The sequence below is a fragment of the Acanthisitta chloris genome, unplaced genomic scaffold (genome assembly GCF_000695815.1).
Source record: "Acanthisitta chloris isolate BGI_N310 unplaced genomic scaffold, ASM69581v1 scaffold10111, whole genome shotgun sequence".
Taxonomy (NCBI): domain Eukaryota; kingdom Metazoa; phylum Chordata; class Aves; order Passeriformes; family Acanthisittidae; genus Acanthisitta; species Acanthisitta chloris.
The window spans coordinates 33,139-33,835 of NW_008654320.1; the positions used below are offsets into that span (position 1 = coordinate 33,139).

Here is a 697-nt window from a genome sequence, read left to right on the forward strand (position 1 = left end):
AATAAGTAAGAAAAATTTGATCTGCTATATTTGGGCTCATATTAACAAACACAAAGGTAAATGACTAAAATACCAATCTACTTTTCTCCTGTAGGACAAATCCCAATTACTCACCCTGTTATACATGTATCTAAGCATGAAGTCCAGCAGAAAAGATTTTCCTTTGCGGAAAGCTCCTGCTACAGACACAACTACTATGTTCAGATCTTTGATGTGTTCCTGAAGCAAGATTTTTTCCAATGCTGCTTCATCTAATTCAAAGTTATGGTCATCTTCATGAGCAAGAACAATCTGTATGGGGCGAGGCTTATCCAATTCCATCTCATCATCTGAGTCAGGCAGGGCATCCTCCTCTTCTTCCTCATAATGCTTACCTGCAAATTGACAGGTGAGAACACATTAGTAAGGCAGAGCTTAGGGCACCAGACATTTTTTCATAAGTGAAGCCTTGAGCTGGGCTTTCATTTCCAGCAGCAAGAGGGATGTTCTTGGGAATGCATGTGTGCAAAGAGGTCAACAGTAATTCCCTGCCTGTTTTCATTGGCTTTATGTATAGTCTACAATTCAGATCTTCAGCACTGTGTTTTAAGAAATCACAAAAGAAAAGTTATTTTCAGCTTCAGAATCCCTTTTAAAAGCTTCTTAAATATAATTTCTGTTAAAAATCAAGGGTCCTTTTTTAAATCACCACCTTCTT

The 697-nt window shown here is 37.9% G+C and overlaps 1 protein-coding gene across 2 annotated transcripts in view; it reads right to left on the reverse strand.

Moving 5' to 3' along the window:
• Positions 1-372, reverse strand: part of ATL2 (atlastin GTPase 2) — a 22,443-nt gene extending 22,071 nt beyond the window's left edge. The window contains exon 1 of one of the 2 annotated variants that reach the window (XM_009083452.1): positions 115-372. In XM_009083452.1, the coding sequence (XP_009081700.1) occupies positions 115-321 (207 nt within the window). In that variant the 5' untranslated portion in view covers positions 322-372. The remainder of the gene's footprint in view (positions 1-114) is intronic. The other variant, XM_009083453.1, reaches the window with a different exon arrangement.
• Positions 373-697: the final 325 nt, after the last annotated feature.